Below are 20,313 nucleotides of genomic sequence, written 5' to 3'. Positions count from 1 at the left end.
GAAGAGAAGACTCCCTGGAAAAGACCCTGATGTTGGGAAAGACTGAGGGCACAAGGAGAAGGGGACGACAGAGGGCGAGATGGTTGGACAGTGTTGTTGAAGCTACTAACATGAGTTTGAAAAAACTGCGAGAGGCAGTGGAAGACAGGAGTGCCTGGCGTGCTCTGGTCAATGGGGTCACGAAGAGTCGGACACGACTAAACAACAACACACGGATCACTCCAAATTCACTCTGCGGACCACATGGTGAATTGTCTGCGTGGCATGGAGGTTGCAGGTGTCACCTAAATAGCTTGGTAGATAGTGCTGGAGAGGAGTCAGTTGTCATGGTGCATGCTGGCACCAATGGCAGATGTGAGGTAATCGGAGCAAAATTTAGGTTGCCAGGTAGAATACTGAAAGCCAGGACCTCCAAGCCAGCGTTCCCTGAAATGCTACCGGTTTCACGCAAAGGGCCAGCTAGACAGGCACAGCTCTGTAGTCTCAATGAGCCAATGTGAGGATGGCTTTGGATTAGTTAAGCTCCACTTAAACTGGGATGAAACCAGACAGTTGGTCCTTAAATTTAGAAGAAGAAAGGTGTCTGAAGAAAGCTGAGAAGGGTCCAGTTCAGAACAATCCCCATAGGGGACAAAACATTGTAGGTCAAACAAGCTGTTCTGAGAGTCTTTTTGGCTAAAGGGCTGGGTATAAAATGCTGTAAGTAAATACGCGACAGCCCTCAAATAACTGAATCAGAATTGGAATCTATGATTATCTACATATATTTAAAATTGAAGGTTTAAGTGGTATGTATCAATGCTACATAAGAAGAAAATGCAAAATGTTCAAACTAGAACCTACAAAAAGGCTTTCCTAAATAACCAATGAACTTCGCTGTTTGTTTTGAAAGAATCAAGCCTGTCTGGATTAAGAGAGACAATTTCTCAGTGTTTGTTTTGCAAGATCCTAGCTAAATCTTAATTTTACATGAAGTTACAGCATTTCACACTGGCTCCTTCTGTACTTCTAATTGCAATGAGTGTAACAAACCAACAGATGGCTCACTTTTGAAAAGCTCTTAACTACAGGTACAACAGAGTGCCTCCTTGTGGTATCCTATGCTAATAAGGAACTCATTCCTTGAATGAGGATCCTTGTGTAGCCAAAATGGCACCATCCATGCCCAAGAGGTTTGGGAAAACCCCAAGGTTTGCAGTACATAAAAATCTTCAGGAACATAAATATTAAAGGGTGCTGGGGGTGGGGAGTGGAGACAGACCCAAAAGAGCCTAGGAAGGGTTATGCATGATCAGCTGGCCAGGGAATTCTGACTGCTGGGTGGGCGGGGAGGAAATGGAAAAGGGCAAGGCTGGTTGGAACACTCTCTACTGGAACATTTTGTTGCCGGTCCCACTTGTGTCAGCTTTTTTCAAATGCAGCTTTGCAATGCCTGTTTCTTTGGAGTCAGGTGAGGATCCCAAGGAGGCCTTACTTAACTTGAGAGAAGGCTGCCTTCCCCCACGGATTTTGATTTTTTTAAAGGATGGACCTTTTGAATTGACTTTCACTTATCTTAACTCTTTTCCACTTTCAGTTACAGTGCTGATTGCACTGTCTAAGGATAAATACCATTTTTAAAATTTATTCTCTGGCTGTATATTTTAACCTTAACTGGCCTTGTGAAAACATAGCTCATTTGAATAATTTAATCTGACTTGTAATGCATTAGGCTGATTAGAAAACAAGAACAATTAGAGTCATGTTAACGATAGGATCTAGAGAAGTAGGAGCATTGATAATAGCAAGATGGAGGTTCAAAAATTCATGTGTTCTAGTTCCTAATTGCGCCACTTCTGTCTAAGTCTCAGGAGCAACTTATGCCTATTCACAAGGATCACAGACTGACATTACCTGAAGTCATTTGTATGATCAGGCGCTTCCACACAGCGTTTTATCAGCAACTGCCCCAGTTCCCATTCTGGCCATGACATTTTTTGAAAGGTCCTGCATAAAGATGGTCCCTGCAGAGGTGCCGATTCATACAACCTGCTTCCATGAAGTCCTGGCCAGGTTGTGAAGCTGGCGATAATAGCTTTGTGTGCTCCCAGAGACAATTATACAGTGCCTACTACATGCAGGAACCCCTTAAGCCCTATGTGATATCTTAAGCTTTTACTGTACATTTTCAGACATTTTTAATAAAAATATATCAGGAAGCTAGATGATATGTATTTGTCTTAAAACACAAAAATGTCCATGCTATTTTTTATTTTATTTTTTAGGAGATAACACATATAGGATTAAGGAACCAGGTATCTATGAGGCATTTGCAGCCCACGATTTTGATTTCAGTACTGTACTGGACCTGTGCTCGTATTCCCTTTCATAGGAAGATCTACTCCAGGTTTTCCTCAAAGCTACCTGTGCTGGTCCTGGGGGGTTACAGTGCGGCAAGGTCCGAGTCCAGTCCGAGGTCGAGGGTGCGGTATGAGGGGCTGTCCGTCAAAGCTGAAGAGGGGTCCAAGACAGGGAGTCAGGCGAGGTCAGGAACTCTGACAGAAGAGCAGGACAGGGTACAGACAGGTACCAGTTACCAACAGGGCAGGCTGACTTTTATCTGCCCCGAGGCATAGGGCAGTCCCGGTCCACAGGTGACTTGCCTCTCCTAGCCTGGAGGCGAGCACTCCTCCTGCGAGAACTTAGTTCCCTCCACCTCTCTGCCCTGAGCCTCTGCAGCTCAGGAGAGGCTGGAGGGTTACCAGACCCAGAGGCAACCTCACCTTCCCCTGACGGGGCTAAGAGTGGAGCACTTGCAGGCAATGGGTCCTCCATCCCCTCAGGAGTCAGAGCAGACTCAGCTGGTGTCTGCTCCTGAGGATCCAGCACAGGTGAGGACCCTTCAGGCTCAAGCCCCAGCCCCGGCTCAGCTGGTCCTGGAGGCAGGGACTCCTGTGCAGGCTAGGATTCCTCAGGTTCAGCCTCTGAATCTGATTTCCAGGCCATCACACTACCTTTGTTTCAGCAGTGTAACGTAGGATGTAAAAAGTATTTTAGCTGTCACGATTAAACAACGAAGAGTTAGAAACTTTTGCTGATTTACTGTGTATCCAGAGACCTGCCAGCGTATCAAGCTCTACCATCGGTTATGGTTGCGGATGATGGGAGTTGCAGTCTTAATGTCGAATGAAGAGCACCATATTGCGCTGGAGATGGGAGTGTTCAGTACCCTTTTATGTGCTCCTTTTCCTAGGATGTGCACGAACTGCTCAGCAAACATTGGCATTGTATTCCAGAGCTTGCTGCTACAGGACAGATGTGACTCATTCCACAAAGATGTTTCCAAGCAAGCCACTGTGTTACTGTGCACCAGTTGGAGCGACAGGGCGGGGCGGAGGTACCTAGGTTTTGGGAATCAAGGAACAATGGCCTTTTAACTTCAACAACAGTATAGAGTTGTTGTCTTTAATAAGCTATGGACAAAATGAATGTAACAAAGGAAGTTGGTTTTGTTCTGTTTCGATGAAACGAAATGAAGTTTTGTGCTAAAATGCGAGGTCCTCCTTGCTTCAACAGAACTCTGCTATTGCCCTCTCTGGGCAGGGTTTTTTGTTTCAGGGTTGGGGAGGTGCTGTGTGTGGTAGGAATTTTGAGGTCTTAGAAATATGTTAAATGTTCATAAGTGTACCAACCAAGCACGTACATAGATCAGCACAGGAAGACCGACCTGAAACCATTTTTGATTCCCAAACTGACCAAATGTTTTCTCTGCAAGGTCAAAGGAAAATGGAAAAGCCTCCACATTGTCTTTTCCTTCACAAATCCTGCCTTAAGGGCACATTTAAGATATGAATAGGGTGTGAGCCTGTGACCTGGCTCAGGAACTAAGTTTTTATCATTACAAAAGACTGGCCAGGCTCCCCAGGCAATTCAATCAAGTGACCATTAAACAGGTAACCTGTCAGAGGAGATAAACAACATTCAAATTTCTGTTTTAGACCACCTTTTCTGTGATGTAGGTATGATGTATGGAGGGGTGGTCTTGAGCTCCAGGGCAGGGAATTTAAAATGTCTATATAAGGGCAGGCACACCTTGGTTCTGGTTTCCTCCTCCCTCCTGCATGTGGTGAGTGAGGACCCTGTTGCAACAGATCAGTAAAGATCAGGCTTACTAGCTGCTTTGCTTCTCAATATTCTCTGGTTGGCCTCTGTAATTTTCTCCTACCAATAGAGAACCTATGTAAGGACTCTATATGGGCTCTTGGATACCCCATAAGGGAAAAAAGGCAGATTTTTGTTTACAACATGTGTCACATCAGAATTCCTTTCACCCCTCTGCCTTGGCTTCCCACCAAGAGTTAAAATTCCTGAGCTCTCAGTTAATCTCTTCCTCCTAGCATCTGCTGGCAGCTTTCCCGGTCCAGTATGAGAAGAGAGGGATTGGCCCCCTTGAATGAGGAATTCCAACTCTGCCTCTCTCTGGGCCCAACCTTCTGTGTACTTCCCAGATTTATTCTCTTGGCAGGAGTGTGGGGCAGGTTCCCTGTGGGGAACCTTCTGTGTAAGAATACCAAATCTACGGCGGACTGGATTGAGCCCAGTGTGATTAACTCAAGGACCTGAAACAAAAGCTTCCAACAAACCATTTCATGACTCTCCAAGTAATAAAACTGGTCTAACGGGATGTGCAAATATTCCCAATCCATTTAAGAGAACAAACATATATACATGATGCAAATTACACAAGAGTTTGAAAATCGACTCTCAAAATCTAGTTTCTGTGGACTGCTTTCTTAAGCAAGAAATGTTTCTCCCCCAGTCTTCGAAAGTCTGCTTCTTGGAATGGATCCCTTCTTCTAAATATGGATGCAGCAGATTCGTCAGTTTGGAAGAGGGTTCAGTTGCAAACAAGCAGGATTTATCCCAGCCAAGGGAACTGATAATCCGTGAAATGACCTGTTTATTCACCCTCATTTGTTTGCACAAAGTTTGTGTGGAGATTATAAGATGTTGACTTTTTACTTGGCATCATTTCAGATTTGTTTCTTAACACAATTCTTATTTGGGGCTAGAGGGCAGGGAAATGGGTTTGTTGCACAACAGTGCTGAAATTGCATTAATTGTGCACTCTTGAATCCCACCCACAAACTTGCGGCAGTCTGGAAGTGCCTGCAGCTAAAAGTGAGCTCCTCTTTAATAAATAATAATAATAATAATAATAATAATAATAATAATAATAATAATAATAATAATACATTTTTATTTATACCCCGCCCTTCCCGGTTCAAAAACCGGGCTCAGGGCGGCTAACAACAAATTTAAAACACTTTAAAACAATTATAAAATTTAACAAGCCACTTACGTTGCATGGAACAAACCTGAAAGTGGAGCAAGCTGCTAGATGTCATTGGTTTGACCATGTTAGCTGCCCCCCTTTTTCTGCAGAATATTGTCATATAAAATCACAGGGTTTAAGGGGATCCCCCCTCAAATAATTTAGTCTAACCCCAAACCATTATAGAAATATAATTCAGCTAGAAATATAATTCAGCTCCTTTTACCCACTTGTCAAATCTTTGTTTCCAATCAGATGCCACAAAAGGTAAACTCATAGTGAAAGGCCAAATTCACAACAATAATTGTAATTCAGTTTTTATGAGCTTGTGATAAAAAGCCCATGATTGTATGTTTTCAAAGAGCAAGCAAAAAAACCAATTAAATTGTTTTCATCAGAAGCCGTTTATTTTATAGCTTCAGGAAGGCTTCAGTTACTCTTAATTGTGCTCCAAATCAGAAAATGACTAAAGTTAAGTCTTGCTTAATTGCTTTGTTCATTTGGGGATTTAGGCCTCAGTGGTTGTTGTTTTTTTAAATGTTTATTATGTGCATGTTGTCTCAAAGGATGGCAATCAACAAAGGATGAAATCAATAGGCGTACATGCACAGAATATGTCTATAAATATGTAGGTAATCTAGAATCCAATTTAAAATTAAGTAAATGGGGGAATTTCTATAGTTCTAGGCAATGCGTATTGCTTTCTCAACCTGTCTCGATAACATTTATTTTTTTTTAAATCTGTTGTGATTTACCTTCACCCATCCAGCATCCTTGCTTTTGTTATATTCATCCATAATGCCTTAAAACGTGGCTGTATTCCATAATCTTAGAGGGGGAAATATGAAGCAGCGAGTTAAGATTTCAACCTTAAAGGCACAGCCTAGAACTGTTGACATCAGTGGGAAACTTGAAATACAGATTGTTAATAAGATGCATTGAAGCCATACATATGTTTCGTAAAGATAAATATAATTTTAAGACAGAGCAGGCTTTTTTCCAGCGATACAAATCAAGGAGCGTGAGTAATTAATATACTTCAATATTTCTCTCCATCTCTAATAACAGGTGAATGGGGCATTCTTACAACTGTCAATGAGGCAACGTTTTTGTAAGCCCTTTTGAACATTATCTAGATTCATATATGAGGTGGGATGGGCAAGGCGGAGGCTGCTAGAGACCCAAATCTATTGTCCTTCACTCCCAGTTCACTGTGACTGGGAGTGATAGGTCTAGTAGGCAAATAATGTATACAGTGGTACCTTGGGTTAAGAACTTAATTTGTTCTGGAGGTCCGTTCTTAACCTGAAACTGTTCTTAACCTGAGGTACCACTTTAGCTAATGAGGCCTCCTGCCGCCGTTGTGTGATTTCTGTTCTCAACCCGAGGTACTATTTCTGGGTTAGCGGAGTCTGTAACCTGAAGCATCTGTAACCTGAAGCGTCTGTAACCCGAGGTACCACTGTACTCTTCATTAGTGATGTTAAATTCTCAAGAATAATGAGAATATTAGAGAATTTTCATTTAAAATAGGAGAATATTCATTTTAATGCATTGAAAATTATATAATTTTAATGCATTGAAAATTATATAATTAGTTAATATACATGTTTATTCATGGGTAAACTTGTTCAGATGGCAACCAAAAATTGTACAGATACAATGGGGTAATGCAGTGAATTCACATTCTTTGATATTTTTTTGCACCAAACTTGAAATTGACTCACATTAATCACTAAGCCTGCCACTAACCATATCTTTACCATCAACTTTGAATTCTAATGATGTTGTGCATGTATGAAATGTAGCTTTTAAAGTAAAAGGAATATTAAAAAACCCTCAAGTCTGCTACATGAGTACGTTCTTTAATAAGCATATCTACATGGTACAATATTTTCAGTGCAACACTAATAAAATCAATATAAAGTTTAAAATAAATGCTATTTCCATAAAATAAAACACAATCAGTAATGATAAGTTACATAACATCAGAAATGCAAATCACTATCTACTTAAGTAAGGCAACACACAACATATTTAAATTATAATTATAACAACTGATAAATTGTCACAAGAAAGAAATTTATTTTAAAAATAGGCATTAAGTAACAAGTCTCAAATGTTTATAAATTTATATTGACTCCTCAAACATCTTAAGAGGATAAGTCACCATCTTCGTCTCCACTGGTAACAGAGCTTTCAGTTTCACACTGATCATCTGTCAATCTCTGGAAAATGGCACCTTGTACTATTTAATGGCACTGCAAAAAACAGTTACTGGCACTAAATAAAAATATAGAAACATCAACTGTTTAAATCAAGGCTACCTCACATGCTGTTACACATAATTGTATAGGCCTAGGTACTTTAAGTATACAAAGCATTAAAGCTACTTTCTGTATTAAAAAAAAAATCACACTGTATGGCCAAGGGTATAAAATTGCTAAGAATAAGGTCACACTAAATTAGAAAAAAGGCTATTACATATAGCTGAAATACATATGAATTCAAATGTTCATCAAATTAAATGAATGGTGGTTTTAAAACTATATTAAAAAAATGTTTTCTGTAGCTCACATTTCAGAACTGCCAATGGTGAATGACACAATACCCAGTAATTTAACTAGGTTTTAAAAAATCATTACTCGTTACACTGGCAATATCACAGCTTGACTTATTATTTACTAGATTTTTTAAAATGTGGGTTGTAAAACTGGTTCTTACATTAGAATTTAGTTTGTGGAGAACATTCTCTGGAGAATATTCTCACCTCACATCACTACTCTTCATCCACCCTTCACACTTGAAGGCTATCCCTTCCCAATATAACCCTTTCATATATATGAAAGTGAATATATTAAGGATTTATTTAAGGGAAGAGTTTGACTGGGAAGCAGACTAGGTTAACTATATACACTTTGAAACAAGGCTAAAAACATGCAGGTACAGGAACTCGGACCGCACTCAAACTTTCTCCAGTCAACTGTTGCATAGTTTTCTTTGGCAGTTTACCCTCTGTATCTGCCAGGGCCCACTTAAGATTCCTACGATTTTACATCAACCTTGCAAATACTTCAAACACCTTATTGGCCAAACAAGCCTTTGTATCTTTTCAAAAGAACACCACTTGGCACCAAAACTTATCTGAGATCCTGGTTAGATACACCCTACCGGAGTTTAATATCCTTAAACTGTGGAGCCCGGACAAAGTCCGGAAATGGATCCTGGAGAGAGACGCTTTGTTAGATATCACAAAAATACAGATCCTAGGGTCCTCCCACTGGTTTCCCCGACTGAAAGCAGTCAAAATCTGCGCCAATTATTTGGCGAATATCATCAATCCCACTCTTCGGAGAGCCTTTACTATGGCCCGTTTTCAAACCATTCCTACGGCCTATCTGTCAGGCAGATACGCAAAAATCCCAGTAGAGCAGCGTATATGTCCTTGTTATATGGGAACCAAAGAGGATCTCATACATTACATGTTGTATTGTCCCATCTATTCGGCTTTCAGGGATGCGATGTTACAAACTATTCCCAAATCAATAGTCAACTCTGAGGACCAAGTAAAGTTTTTATTGGTGGACGCTGATCCACGGATTTCTCACGTGGTAGCGGTCTTTGTGGTGAAGGCTATGAAAACTAGGGTATGGTTCCTGGATGAAACGGTGAGGTCCCTCCCATTGCTCTCCTAACCTGTTGCTGTATCTTTTTCCCTGAATGGTGGGGTCTATTGTGTAGTTTCCTTGCTGGGACAGCATGGCATGAATTTTAGCCTACTTTTATAATTTTATTGTTTATCTTTTAATAATGTTTTATGGTATTTTGTGTAAAGGCATGGACCTCACAAATTTAATAAACTTGAGCAACTTTGGCAGTTATACCACTTTTGTTATTGATACCAAATATTTAAAATTTCAAGAACATTCCAGTCCACTTTTATGCAGTTTCATAAGAAATGAAGTTGGGAATTGCATTTATTCATTAAAATGCAGCAAAACAGTATCTCTGAAAACAGTAAACTGGCTTGGGATAAATATGTTCTGTCTTAGAAAAGTCCGAAAAGCAGCACCAGATATTCCATTAAATGACTGACTTTCTGTCCCAGTCAGCTTTGCATGGCTGTTCTCCCTCGCATCACAATAGAGTATGTTAATCTTGCTTGAAAAGAGCAAAAGCTTCTTGTTTAGATTTCATGCAGGATTTTGCAAAGGACGTCACTTTTCGAAACCCTTCTGATAAGCCCTCACCTGTAATTGCACAACAGGGTTGTACGTACCAGTTTCGGTCGTGGCAGTGCTTTTTCATGTTCAGCCTCCTGGTTATTTCCTCAGCACTTAGAGCTCCAGGAAGATCCTGTTTGTTTGCTAGCACAACCACAGGCACGTTCTTAATCCTCTCATTCCTCAAAAGAAGCTCCAATTCTTTCTTTGACTCTTCCAACCGCTGGTTGTCTGTGCTGTCCACAACATAGACCAGGCTATCCACGTTCTCCAAGTAGTTGCTCCAAGCAGGCCTCATTTGGTGTTGGCCCCCAACATCCCAGATGGTTAAGGCAATGTCTTTCCCTGTTTCAAGCATCTCCACGTTGAAACCGATGGTTGGCAAAGTTTGGAAGACATCATTAAATTTCAGCTTATACAAGAGGGTGGATTTCCCTGCTGAATCAAGCCCAAGCATTAGAATCTGGGCTTGTTTAAACTGCTTAGAGTTTGCAAGGCCCATTCTCTCTACAGTACCTTGTTGCTTCTTCTTTCTCAAAAGTTGTTTCGTTCAGTTGACGATTATCATTTTTGCCGCGTCTGCCTTTCTTTGTTTCTCCAGTGAGCAAAGGAAGAAGAAACAGAAGGCCAGGCTTGCGCTATGTGAAAAGAATAAGAGCATTTATGCATTTGTTCTCAGACTTTATCGCTGTTGCACTGTGCAAACAGAATGTGATTAAAATATAACCTAGGCTGCCTAGCTGGAGGGTGGAGTTTAATTGAACAGTCACATAAGCCAAAGGTTGACCAGTGTCACAGCTCAGGTGCACATAATGACCACATTCTTGTGTTCTGGGGTATTCGTCTCTCTTACTGTGTAGGTGGGTGTAGTTTTGTAATGCATGCTCTTAATCAGCCACTAACCCTGTAACTTTCTTAGACTTTGCTCATGCCACTCAAACCAGGGATGGTGAACCTGAGGCCCGGAGGCCAAAGGTTCTCTCTTTGGGACAGAGGTAACTTGGCTGCTGTATTCCATTCACTGGTAACCTCCAGATTGGATTATTGCGATGTGCTCTACACGTGGGGTGTGATGGAAAAGTTTGGTTTTGCTGGGCAGGTTGAGTCCCCAAGTGTTTTCTTTTTCCCTGCCAGCAAATGGTTAATGTAATAATAATATTATAATAATTTATTATTTATACCCCACCCATCTGGCTGGGTTTCCCCAGCCACTTTGGGCGGCTTCCAACCTAATTAAAAAAGAACATAGTGTCAGACATTAAAAACTTTCCTAAACAGGGCCGCCTTCAGTTGTCTTTTAAAACTAAAATAATTCTTTATTGCCTTGACATCTGCTGGGAGGGCGTTCCACAGGGCAGGCGCCACTACCGAGAATTGGCCAAGGTTCCAGAGGAGAGAGAGTTGGTTCTGGGTCGAAACATCCACTATGAGGAAAATATCACAAGCTAGAGAAAGGAGTCTCTGAGCTTAGTGTGAAGGACAGTGTGTGGTGTCCTGTAAGAGTAATTAGGCCGGGAATTAACTGGGAGGCTAAGCCTGAGCCAGGAGAAGTAGAAGCTTTAAAGAGACAGTCTACTTAGGTCTCATTCCGGTCAGGAGGGGAGAGATTCTGCTACAAAAAGAGAAGACTCCCAAACCAGTTAAGAGGGGTGTGGTGATCCCTTGGGTCTGTTACTTGGAGTACCTCAGGAGTAGGGTTGTCTAAGGGGTGTGTAACTGACAGAAAATACCACTGTGTTTAAGAACCAAAGTATTGTTTAAGAACCAAAGTATTAAGCGGCAACAGCTGTGCAACATCTGAGAAAGCATTGAAGTGAAATAACATCATAATCTGAAGTACCCTGTTTCACCCACTTGTGTCATAAACTTCCTTTGTTAAATAAATTCTTTATTGGTATTTTTGAACAAATCCTGCCTGAGACTCCAAATTATTAAGTTTTCCCTCACGTAAGTCCCCCAAAAGATAATATGAGGTAGTTTGTGGGAATTCGTGGAGGAGGTGGGTGCACTATATTTCAGTGAAGTAAGGGCCCAATGGCGCCATTGAGTCGTCCCATGGGGCTCCCCGGAAAATGACTCAGAAGCTGCAACTGGTCTGAAACACAGCAGCCAGATTACTGATCTTCCTCAGCACTAACATGTGGCCCCCAGAAGAGAATGTGGCCCTCGAGTTGAAAAAGCCGGACCCCCCCACCTTAAACAGCTGCAGTTATCAGGCATGTTTAAACAGTTAAACAGAATAACCTATCACTGCCCTTTGCCCCTTGTTCTCCAAGAGATCTGCGAGAGATGAGGACTGATACCCAAGTGGTCATAGGTCAGGAAGCTATCGGAAAGCAGGGTGAAGCAAGACAGCGGCAAATAACCAAAACAAGATAGTTCACTTGGAAGAGCTGGAGGGCTTTGCTGAGGATCTGTCACCTCTATCAAGGGGTAAGCAAACCAAGAGCTTCCTGACTTTTGCAGACCAGCTTAGAATTACCCAGTTTTAAAACTATTCCTACAACATCTGTTTTTAGAGATGTAAGGACTAAAAGCTAAAACTGGCAGACTTCAGCCTGCAGGTGCAAAATCTGTAGAAGCACCGCCACCAGGTTTTACTTAAAGTTACTTATTGTTTCCCAGCTTGAGCTCAAGGTAACCATTCCTGCGAATTTGTAGTTGGTTGTGCACAGCTCTGACTGGCTAGAACCAGTATCGTCATTAAGCCAGCTCCCCAGATGCATTTCCCCACTATTTTAGAATCTGTTATAGTTTACTATCAATAAGCTAGACTATTATAATAATTGTACACTTAGCCTCTAAAAATACAGGGGATACAGGACAGTGGTTAGAGGGTTGGGCTAGGACCTGGAAGACCAGGGTTCGAATCCCCATTGGGCCATGAAGCTCACTGGGTGACTTTGGGTCAGTCACTCCCTTTCAGCCTCACCTACCTCAAAGGGTTGTTGTCGGGATTAAATGAGGAGGAGAGAGCACCCTGAGCTCCCGGGGGTGAGGATATTAAATAAATACATACATACATATGCACATACTTAGAACACCTGAAGTATGGAGGGAGGGGGGAAACAACTGATTGGTTCTGCATTCAGTTCACTCATTAGTACTTCTGTCACTTGTATTCCAAACTCAGGAGGAAACCATGGTGGGGGTGGAAAGTAGGGATCCATTGTGACTACTTTTCTTGTTCTTCAAATATTTCTATGTGCCCTTAAGAGGCCAGACTGTCTCCACAGTCTCGTTGCTGAGCAACAAAGTGCAGAACTCAATGGAGTGGGAAGCCAGCCAAACTAGAAGAGACTTTGAGATCTACTTGCCTGGGTACATCTGAAGTCAGATATAATAATAATAATTTATTATTTATACCCCGCCCATCTGGCTGGGTTTCCCCAGCCACTCTGGGCGGCTTCCAATTTTTTTAAAAAATACTGTAATACATCAAACATTAAAAACTTCCCAAAACAGGGCTGCCTTCAGATGTCTTCTAAAAGTCTGGTAGTTTTCTTTGACATCTGGTGGGAGGGCATTCTACAGGGAGGGCGCCACTACCGAGAAGGCCCTCTGCGTGGTTCCCTGTAACTTGGCTTCTCGCAGTGAGGGAACCGCCAGAAGGCCCTCGGTGCTGGACCGCAGTGTCCGGGTAGAACGATGGGGGTAGAGACACTCCTTCAGATATACTGGACCGAGGCCGTTTAGGGCTTTAAAGGTCAGCACCAACACTTTGAATTGTGCTCGGAAGCGTACTGGGAGCCAATGTAGGTCTTTCAAGACCGGTGTTATATGGTCTCGGCGGCTGCTCCCAGTCACCAGTCTAGCTGCCGCATTCTGAATTAGTTGTAGTTTCCGGGTCACCTTCAAAGGTAGCCCCACGTAGAGCGCATTGCAGTAGTCCAAGCGGGAGATAACCAAAGCATGCACCACTCTGGCGAGGCAGTCCGCAGGCAGATAGGGTCTCAGCCTATGTACCAGATGGAGCTGGTAAACAGCTGCCCTGGACACAGATTTAACCTGTGCCTCCATGGACAGGTGGGAGTCCAAAATGACTCCCAGGCTGCGCACCTGGTCCTTCAGGGGCACAGTTGCCCCATTCAGGACCAGGGAATCCTCCACACCTGCCCGCCTCCTGTCCCCCAAAAACAGTACTTCAGTCTTGTCAGGATTCAACCTCAATCTGTTAGTCGCCATCCATCCTCCAACTGCCTCCAGACACTCACACAAGACCTTCACCGCCTTCACTGGTTCTGATTTGAAAGAGAGGTAGAGCTGGGTATCATCCACATACTGATGAACACCCAGCCCAACCCCCCTGATGATCTCTCCCAGCGGCTGCATGTAGATGTTGAAAAGCATGGGGGAGAGGACAGAACCCTGAGGCACCCCACAAGTGAGAGCCCAGGGGTCTGAACACTCATCCCCCCCACCACTTTCTGAACACGGCCCAGGAGGAAGGAGCGGAACCACTGTTTGACAGTGCCCCCAGCTCCCAAGACGGTCCAGAAGGATGTTATGGTCGATGGTATCAAATGCCGCTGAGAGATCCAGCAGAACTAGGAAACAGCTCTCACCTTTGTCCCTAGCCCGCCGGAGATCATCAACCAGTGCGACCAAGGCAGTTTCAGTCCCATGATGAGGCCTGAATCCCGACTGGAAGGGATCCAAATGGTCCGCTTCTTCCAGGCGTGCCTGGAGTTGTTCAGCAACCACTCGCTCAATCACCTTGCCCAAGAATGGAAGATTTGAGACTGGGCAATAGTTGGCCATCGTGGCCGCATCTAAAGATTTTTTTTAAGAAGCGGTTTAATAACCACCTCTTTCAGCGGGTCTGGGAAGGCTCCCTCCTGGAGGGAAGCATTCACCACCCCACGAAGCCCATCGCCCAGCCCTTCCCGGCTAGCTTTTATAAGCCAGGATGGGCAAGGATCCAGGAGACAGGTGGTTGGTTTCACTCGTCCAAGCAGCCTGTCCACATCCTCGGAGGTAACAGATTTGAATTGATCCCACACAACTTGACTAGACCGCACTCTAGCACTCTCCCGCCCCAGCCCTGCTCCCACGGTGGAGTCTACCTCTTCCCGAATCTGAGCGACTTTATCTGCAAAAAACTTTGCAAAATCATTGCAGGAGATCATGTGGCCAGTACTGGGCTCCGATGTAGCAGGTGGTTCCGCTAAATTGCGAACCACCTCAAAAAGTCTCCTGCTGCTGTTTTCTGCAGATGCAACAGAGGCGGTGAAGAAAGTCTTCTTCACCGTCGCTACCGCCACTTGGTAGGCTCGACATTGAGCTCTAACCCGTGTCCGGTCAGCTTCAGAATGAGTTATCCGCCACCGGCGCTCTAGCTGTCTCAACGATTGTTTCATTGCCCTCAGATCCGTGGAAAACCACGGGGCTGTCCTGGGGTTGGGCGAACAGCAATCTGCGTGGTCAGATGGTCCAGGGGGTCAGGGAATCTGATGATCAGGGGGTCAAGACCAGCAGGAAGCAGAAAGGTATGGCCAGGAACTACAAGCGTTGTCACCTGCGTCTGACTGCTGCTGGAAGCTCTGCTTAAGAAGGTTGATGCCGGCTGGTTATCATCAGAGCCTTCTCCTCCGTATCCCTGAAGGCTGATCAGTTGCAGGTGGAGTCACTCCCCCCTCAGGCTGTTGTGCACAGGTGAAGCTGATTCCTGGCCTACAACAAAAACTCTGAATCAACATCTTAGCTGGGCACAGTATTACCCATAACTAAACTGCATGCCCATGCCCAAGAGTCCCATGGACTGCAAGAAGATCAAACCTCTCCATTCTGAAGGAAATCAGCCCTGAGCGCTCACTGGAAGGACAGATCGTGAAGCTGAGGCTCCAATACTTTGGCCACCTCATGAGAAGAGAAGACTCCCTGGAAAAGACCCTGATGTTGGGAAAGATGGAGGGCACAAGGAGAAGGGGACGACAGAGAATGAGATGGTTGGATGGTGTTCTTGAAGCTACCAGCATGAGTTTGATCAAACTGCGGGAGGCAGTGGAGGACAGAAGTGCCTGGCGTGCTCTGGTCCATGGGGTCACGAAGAGTCGGACACGACTAAACGACTAAACAACAACAAACTGCATGCCTGCATCCATCTAGCTCTAAACCAGACAGGAGATTTGCTGAGGCAGCTTTGAAAATAAGAAAGAAGGACCTAATGGTTAGGAGGAGCCACTGCTAAGTTGCTAAGCTCTGGACTAGAAGTTCGGCTATACAGTGGTACCTTGGTTTAAGAACATTCTTGTTGAAGAACGATTCGGTTTACAAACCTCACAAAACCGGAAATAGTGTCCCGGTTTGAGAACTTTACCTCGGTCTAAGAACAGAATCTGAATGGTAGAAGGGCACCGCCAGCGGGAGGCCTCATTAGAGAAAGCGCACCTTGGTTTAAGAACAGTTTTGGTTTAAGAACGGACTTCCAGAATGGATTAAGTTCATAAACCAAGGTACAACTGTAATATTATTTCTAAAGTTGACACGCAACCATACATACATACAAGTGATTTGGTAAACCAACAATAAAGCGCCTCCATAATCAAATGGAAGAAAGGTAAAACAGCTAGTAAAGAAGAATAGCTGCAAGTAATAGTGCTATTTCTTAACACTGAGGCTCAAGAAGGGTAATAACACTTCCTAATCTCAATATCCTGTGAAGCCTCAACCGGCATTCCTCTATGGACTGTTCCAGATGACCAGTTTACTGAGCATTCATCCTGATTTGCTTGTACAAATCTATGCAGTGGTTAGACTATGTCTGATCTTGAGAATTTTCCTTCCTGATTTGTTTATGAGGCAATTAAATGACAATGAGCATCGATACCGATCCGTTCCGGTACTCCTCCTAAAAGTCCTATTTCAGATAAAGAAAACTTTATAGGCTGAAGTATTTGTTCAAGGCCATCTTGGCAAGCAAGCTACCAACTGAATCATGTTTTTATGTAGTTTTTCAATTTCATTGTTCTGCATGGGACAATGACAATAAAGATATTGTATGTCTCTCAGATCAAAGTCCAAAATTACATTTTGTGATCTGTCGCTTACAAACTCTGCTACTTGTATTCTCCTTGAACAAACCTGTGGCACGAGGTGATCTTGTAAAATTATAAATGCAACTTGTCCCATCAGGCCAGAATTATGATGAGACATAGGCCCCCAACAAATGAAAATAAGGCATTAAGATTTAAAATTCGGCTACACAATAATCTAATCAAGTTTGCAACATGCACCGTGCCTGACTTTTAAATATCTGAATGAATACAACTCCCATTAAGTCAATAACCACTGCAGACCTGATAAACGTAATTTTTAATACTGTAGCCCACTCTTTGCCCGATAAAGGTTCCCAGAATTTATTATTGTTTTAATTTTATTTTAGACTACCTCTGTACTGCTGAATATACAAAATACCGTATTTTTCGCCCCATAAGACGCACCGGCCCATAAGACGCACCTAGATTTTAGGGGGGGAAATAAAGGAAAAAATTTTTATTTCCCCCCCAGGTGCGCTGCGCTACACCAGGAGCTTGGGGCGTGCGGAGCTCAGCGCGCGCCAAGCTTCTGCGTGCCGGCAAGCAGTCCGCTGCCGCCCCAAGCCTCCCGCACCCGGCAGGAGGTCCCGCTGGGTGCGCAAGGCTTGGGGCGGCAGCGGACTGCTTGCGTGCCCCTAGAAGCTTGGGGCGTGCTGAGCTCAGCGCGCGCCAAGCTTCTGCATCCCGGCAAGCAGTCCGCTGCCGCCCCAAGCCTCCCGCACCCGGCAGGAGGTCCCGCCGGGTGCGCAAGGCTTGGGGCGGCAGCGGACTGCTTGCGCGCCCCTAGAAGCTTGGGGCGTGCTGAGCTCAGCGCGCGCCAAGCTTCTGCATCCCGGCAAGCAGTCCGCTGCCGCCCCAAGCCTCCCGCACCCGGCAGGAGGTCCCGCCGGGTGCGCGAGGCTTGGGGCGGCAGCGGACTGCTTGCACGCCCCAAGAAGCTTGGGGCGTGCTGAGCTCAGCGCGCGCCAAGCTTCTGCATCCCGGCAAGCAGTCCGCTGCCGCCCCAAGCCTCCCGCACCCGGCAGGAGGTCCCGCCGGGTGCGCAAGGCTTGGGGCGGCAGCGGACTGCTTGCGCGCCCCTAGAAGCTTGGGGCGTGCTGAGCTCAGCGCGCGCCAAGCTTCTGCATCCCGGCAAGCAGTCCGCTGCCGCCCCAAGCCTCCCGCACCCGGCAGGAGGTCCCGCCGGGTGCGCAAGGCTTGGGGCGGCAGCGGACTGCTTGCGCGCCCCTAGAAGCTTGGGGCGTGCTGAGCTCAGCGCGCGCCAAGCTTCTGCATCCCGGCAAGCAGTCCGCTGCCGCCCCAAGCCTCCCGCACCCGGCAGGAGCTCCCGCCGGGTGCGCAAGGCTTGGGGCGGCAGCGGACTGCTTGCGCGCCCCTAGAAGCTTGGGGCGTGCTGAGCTCAGCGTGCGCCAAGCTTCTGCATCCCGGCAAGCAGTCCGCTGCCGCCCCAAGCCTCCCGCACCCGGCAGGAGGTCCCGCTGGGTGCGCAAGGCTTGGGGCGGCAGCGGACTGCTTGCGCGCCCCTAGAAGCTTGGGGCGTGCTGAGCTCAGCGCGCGCCAAGCTTCTGCATCCCGGCAAGCAGTCCGCTGCCGCCCCAAGCCTCCCGCACCCGGCAGGAGGTCCCGCCGGGTGCGCAAGGCTTGGGGCGGCAGCGGACTGCTTGCGCGCCCCTAGAAGCTTGGGGCGTGCTGAGCTCAGCGCGCGCCAAGCTTCTGCATCCCGGCAAGCAGTCCGCTGCCGCCCCAAGCCTCCCGCACCCGGCAGGAGGTCCCGCCGGGTGCGCGAGGCTTGGGGCGGCAGCGGACTGCTTGCACGCCCCTAGAAGCTTGGGGCGTGCTGAGCTCAGCGCGCGCCAAGCTTCTGCATCCCGGCAAGCAGTCCGCTGCCGCCCCAAGCCTCCCGCACCCGGCAGGAGGTCCCGCCGGGTGCGCAAGGCTTGGGGCGGCAGCGGACTGCTTGCGCGCCCCTAGAAGCTTGGGGCGTGCTGAGCTCAGCGCGCGCCAAGCTTCTGCATCCCGGCAAGCAGTCCGCTGTGCGGGCAAGCAGTCCGCTGCCGCCCCAAGCCTCGCGCACCCGGTGGGACATCCTGCCGGGTGCGCGAGGCTTGCAGACACTCGCCGGAAGCAGGGGGAGCCCTCCAGAGGGCTCCCCGTGCTTCGGGCGACAGGCTGCCGCCCCAAGCCTCGCGCACCCGATGGGACCTCCTGCCGGGCGCGCGAGGCTTGCAGGCATTCGCCCCATAAGACGCACCCCGATTTCCCCTTCATTTTTGGAGGGGAAAAAGTGCGTCTTATGGGGCGAAAAATACGGTAAATCTTAAGCAGTGTACAGCAAATTTTAAAAAACAAGTACTACAGAAATATACAAAAAATGAGTAGAAATCAATACAAGGGTAATAAATACAAACTGATTTGATTAAGTTGGCAAAATATTTTGGTGAAAATATCCAACTATCAGCATGGGAAAGATTATGGAATAAAGAATGGAAATTTACGGCCTGTTATACACTAAAAGAAAATCTTTTGAAGATGTTTTACAGGTGGTATATAACTCCCAGCAAACTATCCAAAATGTATAAAATGAGATGTAATATGTGCTGGAGGTGTAAACAGGCAGAGGGGACACTGTTCATATGTGGTGGGGTTGCAAAAAAATTAAGAATTTTTGGGATGTTATATATGAGGAATTGAAAAAAATGTTTAAGCAAACTTTCAGAAAAGAAACAAGAAGCCTTCCTCTTAGGCATTTTAGATTCAGATATTCCAAATGAAAAAAGAGAATATTCTTATATGCTACAACAGCAGCAAGAATAGTAATTGCCAGAAATTGGAATGGAGAATTAGTACCAACAAAAGAGGAATGGCAGGATAAATTATTTGAATATCTTGAACTGGCAAAAATGATGGAGACAATTAGGAGACAACCAAACCTAAAGTTCAAAAAGGAGCGGGAAATTTATAAATAATATTTTAAAAAACAGTGCCCTCAAGTTAAAACCTGGACATGCTTTGATTAATCTTTGCAAACCACAATATGGATAATAAGTATAGTATTCAGATAACAGAATGACGAAATGATTAAAGAAGCAGTTTATTGAACAGATAAGACAGACCTGCTTTGAGGAAGATGGAAGTCTATTGGGGAAGCTAAAGAATTGGGAATTAAGAACATGGTGGCATTAAGTTCTTTTGTAAGAACGTATGGATTTATGGATGCATGGATGTTTTTGTTGTTATTATTTTATCATTTTTGTTAATTTCTTCTGTGTGTTTGTTAACTAAGAAAACTAATAAAAAGCATATTTTTAAAAAGAACATGAAAAAATACATACATACATACTGATATCAATACCGTAATAGGGTATGGATGCTACTATCTTCTAGCTCTCCTTCCCACTCAATATCTCGCTCATCCTCCTGGCTTTTACTCAGGAATCTACCAAACCATCCTGGCTCCAACACAGGGCTCAAAAGCTCACAGGTCACCCCAAAATATGTCACACTTACAAAATTCAGTAATAAGACAGTCCCTGCCCCATGGCAGACCCAGTACGTTTTGTCATTTGAGGCAAAACAATAAACCACACACACCCTGCCACCATCGCCTCCTCCTTCAGAGACCTACCCTGTGTGCTGAAGGAGGAAAGGGAACAAAAAGAGCTCAAATCTGCAGCCAGAGTTGCTTGCCTCACCATGTCTCATAAGCAGGCAGGCCCTGCCATGCCCTTTGACTTACAAC

General features: G+C 45.2%; 1 protein-coding gene and 1 long non-coding RNA gene across 2 annotated transcripts in view; one reads left to right on the top strand and one right to left on the bottom strand.

Annotated features, from left to right (window-relative positions):
- Nucleotides 1-9,256: 9,256 nt before the first annotated feature.
- On the bottom strand, nt 9,257-10,039 carry ARL14 (ARF like GTPase 14; the record flags this gene model as incomplete). The annotated part of the gene is made up of 1 exon (XM_081190698.1): nt 9,257-10,039. The coding sequence occupies one exon, from the start codon at nt 10,037-10,039 to the stop codon at nt 9,467-9,469; it is 573 nt and encodes a 190-aa protein (XP_081046824.1). The 3' UTR covers nt 9,257-9,466.
- Nucleotides 10,040-10,931: 892 nt separating this feature from the next.
- LOC308585186 overlaps nt 10,932-20,313 on the top strand; it is a 42,949-nt gene continuing 33,567 nt past the window's right edge. Inside the window, exon 1 of the long non-coding RNA XR_014007129.1 lies at nt 10,932-11,970. This is a non-coding gene — a long non-coding RNA (uncharacterized lncRNA). The remainder of the gene's footprint in view (nt 11,971-20,313) is intronic.

This window comes from Podarcis bocagei, assembly GCF_964188305.1.
Source record: "Podarcis bocagei genome assembly, chromosome: 4".
In the NCBI taxonomy this organism is placed as follows: domain Eukaryota; kingdom Metazoa; phylum Chordata; class Lepidosauria; order Squamata; family Lacertidae; genus Podarcis; species Podarcis bocagei.
This window is presented reverse-complemented; position numbering and strand designations above follow the sequence as displayed.